Source organism: Penaeus chinensis, chromosome 15 (genome assembly GCF_019202785.1).
Source record: "Penaeus chinensis breed Huanghai No. 1 chromosome 15, ASM1920278v2, whole genome shotgun sequence".
In the NCBI taxonomy this organism is placed as follows: Eukaryota; Metazoa; Arthropoda; class Malacostraca; order Decapoda; family Penaeidae; genus Penaeus; species Penaeus chinensis.
Window position 1 is genome coordinate 12,883,887 of NC_061833.1, and position 2,500 is coordinate 12,886,386.

Genomic DNA, 2,500 nt, shown 5'->3' on the forward strand with positions numbered 1-2,500 from the left:
CGCCTGAGAGGAGCTCCGGGCCCTGGCGAGAGCCGAATACCTTGCTGAGATCCGCCGACGTGTCGTCCGAGATGTCGAAGACGTCCGTGGAGCGGGGCACGTCGTGCTCCGTGTCGAACTCGTCGAACGAGTCCTCGCTGCTGGAGGACCCGAGATCATCGTCCTCCTCGCGCTCGGCGATGGGCGCCGCCTTCCTGCCGCTGCCGATGCGCCCCAGCGTCTCGAGGTGCTTCTCGGCCTTGACGGCGATGGAGGCGGCCGAGGTGGAGCGCTGCGACCGGTACGACAGCGCGAGGGACCGGTCCGGCGAATCGTCCCGCACGCCCGGCGTCCGCGACTTGGCCCGCGAGCCGGAGCGGGACTGCACCACCTTGGCGAAGCGGTCGAGGGCGTGGTCACTCTTCTGCAGGAATTGGTTGATCTGGCGGGACAGGCTGGAGGACTGCGTGTCCGAGATGGCGTGGGCGGGCTGCACCTCCAAGTGCTTGTGGACGGTCGACTCCTTGCCCATCCGGAAGGTGAAGCCCGCGTTGTAGACCACCGGGTCGCTGTCGACGTCTTCGTCAGGGTAGTGTCGCGGCACGGAGATCCGGGCGTGCCTCTCCGCCGCGGGGTAGTCGTGGGCTCGGGAGTAGGGCGAGGGCGCAGGAGAACTGCTGTACCCCCGGTATCCTGTCGGAGCATGGCGGGCCACAGGGGCGGGGACGTAGCCCATCTGCGCGTGGCCGCCCACGGGCACGCTGTAGGGGAACCGTGGCTTCGGAGGAGGACTGAGCACCCGCCGCGACTCGGGGCTGTAGTAGGGCCATGGCTCCTCCAGCTTGGGGAAGGGTTGGTACTGGGGATGGCCGCGGCTGTTCATGGCGGGGGAGCGTCTCACTCAGGTCCTCATGGCACTCATGGTAGCGAGAACCGCCGCGCGCACTCCTTTCTTCATGCACCCCAACACCACACTGTCGCGCCGCCAACGTGCCACCCTAAACTTAGCATGCCCCGTGCCCTGCCCGTTCCCTACTTCGCCCCGCTCCCCGTCCGTCCCAGCGCAAACGCACGCCGCGCCGCTAAACAAAAACAAAACGGGAAAAATAAACCCCATGCGGTCGCCGCCGCTTCACAAAAACGTTGCTTTATTTCCGCCTCCTAAACGTGTCCAGCGATCCTCCATTATCGCTGATACACGTGCGCCACTCTTACAAACGTCACCTCTTCCTCCTAACACACCCGACACGTGGCCTCTGCAATGCACGCGAGGCTAACTATACACTCAGGCCTCTACTTGGGCAGAACTGCTCACTTTTATTCTCAACGGCTTCCTTGATAGTCCTTGCCCGGCATCCTCTCCTCAAAATCCTTGCCCAGTCTCTTTGTCTCCGCTTTATGCCTCTCTACTTTTTCGCAAAACGGAGAACCCACTGACGTCATCGGCCAACCAGGAAAAGTACTTTGTGTTGTTGTTTGTGTGTTCTTCCCTTGCCTTTAACAACCTCATCTCTCTCAAACACCCGAGATACATTCCAGAAAGCGTAGATCATATTGCTAAAATTCCGCCTCGTGTTGGCGCCTGCCGCGTGACAAACACACCCAAGTGTCAAGGCACGCTCGTCTGCTATACAGCTCATTAGAGATGCAATCCTTAATTGAAAGTCAAGTGACAAATCTATCCGGAAAATGGCGTTCGGCAACTCAAAATTCGGTCTGCTCTTCCCCTTCCGAAACGTAGATTTAATCTCAGTCTTACACGGTTTTGTTTGCCTTCCGATTCGATTTTTTTCTTTTACCTACGTCCTCCTTGCGTAACCGGAGAGACGTCGACGTCCAAAGGTAAACAAACCGCCTAAATTTCGAGTCGCCGTCCGCCCGAACTCACGCCCGCCCCCGACAGTACTACTCGCCCCCGGCGCCCCGCCATTCCTCGACCGGACGTCGGCCTTGGCACCCCCCACCCCCGGCCGGCAACCTTGGGCAACCGGGCAACGGCGAGCGCGATACCTCATCCCGAATGCCCCTTTCCGCGGTGCCACGTAGCACCAAGAACCGCCTTCAAAGAGAGAGTTACTATGCCCCGGAGAGAGAAAGAGAGAGAGAGAGAAGCAGACGTGCTTTCTCCCCTCGCGGCACCCGGGACCCCTTCTGCTCGGTAAGCAGTGCCAGGGGAATGCGGGGGGGTGGGGGGGTCGCCGTTCGGGGCAGCCTCGTCACTGGCCTAGGGTCAGCGGGTCTGCTGTGACCTCTTTTGATTATTACAGGTGAGGCAAGTCCGTGAGGTGAGATGCGTCCTTCGACCTTAAGCAAAAATGGCATCAAATGGTGTAAAGGGGTTTGTCCATCTTAAATAGGGGAAATGGAATGCCACGAAAGCAGGTCCCACTTCCGGCCGAAGGGGAAGAGAGGGGGGAGAGAGAGAGAGAGAGAAAGACAAAAGGGGAATGAGGGAGAAAGGCGGAACACCGTGGTATTTCCGTCAATAACTTCGATCTCACTTTCAAGTCAATAAAAAGGT

The 2,500-nt window shown here is 59.4% G+C and overlaps 1 protein-coding gene across 6 annotated transcripts in view; it reads right to left on the reverse strand.

Moving 5' to 3' along the window:
• Positions 1–2,500, reverse strand: part of LOC125032974 (unconventional myosin-XVIIIa-like) — a 259,197-nt gene that overhangs the window by 55,491 nt on the left and 201,206 nt on the right. For 4 of the 6 annotated variants that reach the window (XM_047624398.1, XM_047624397.1, XM_047624399.1 and 1 more), the window contains exon 1: positions 41–955. The exons of the other annotated variants lie outside the window; for them this stretch is intronic. In XM_047624398.1, coding sequence (XP_047480354.1) covers positions 41–862 — 822 coding nt within the window. In that variant the 5' untranslated portion in view covers positions 863–955. Of the gene's footprint in view, positions 1–40; positions 956–2,500 lie in introns of those variants that run through there. 6 annotated transcript variants of the gene reach the window in all.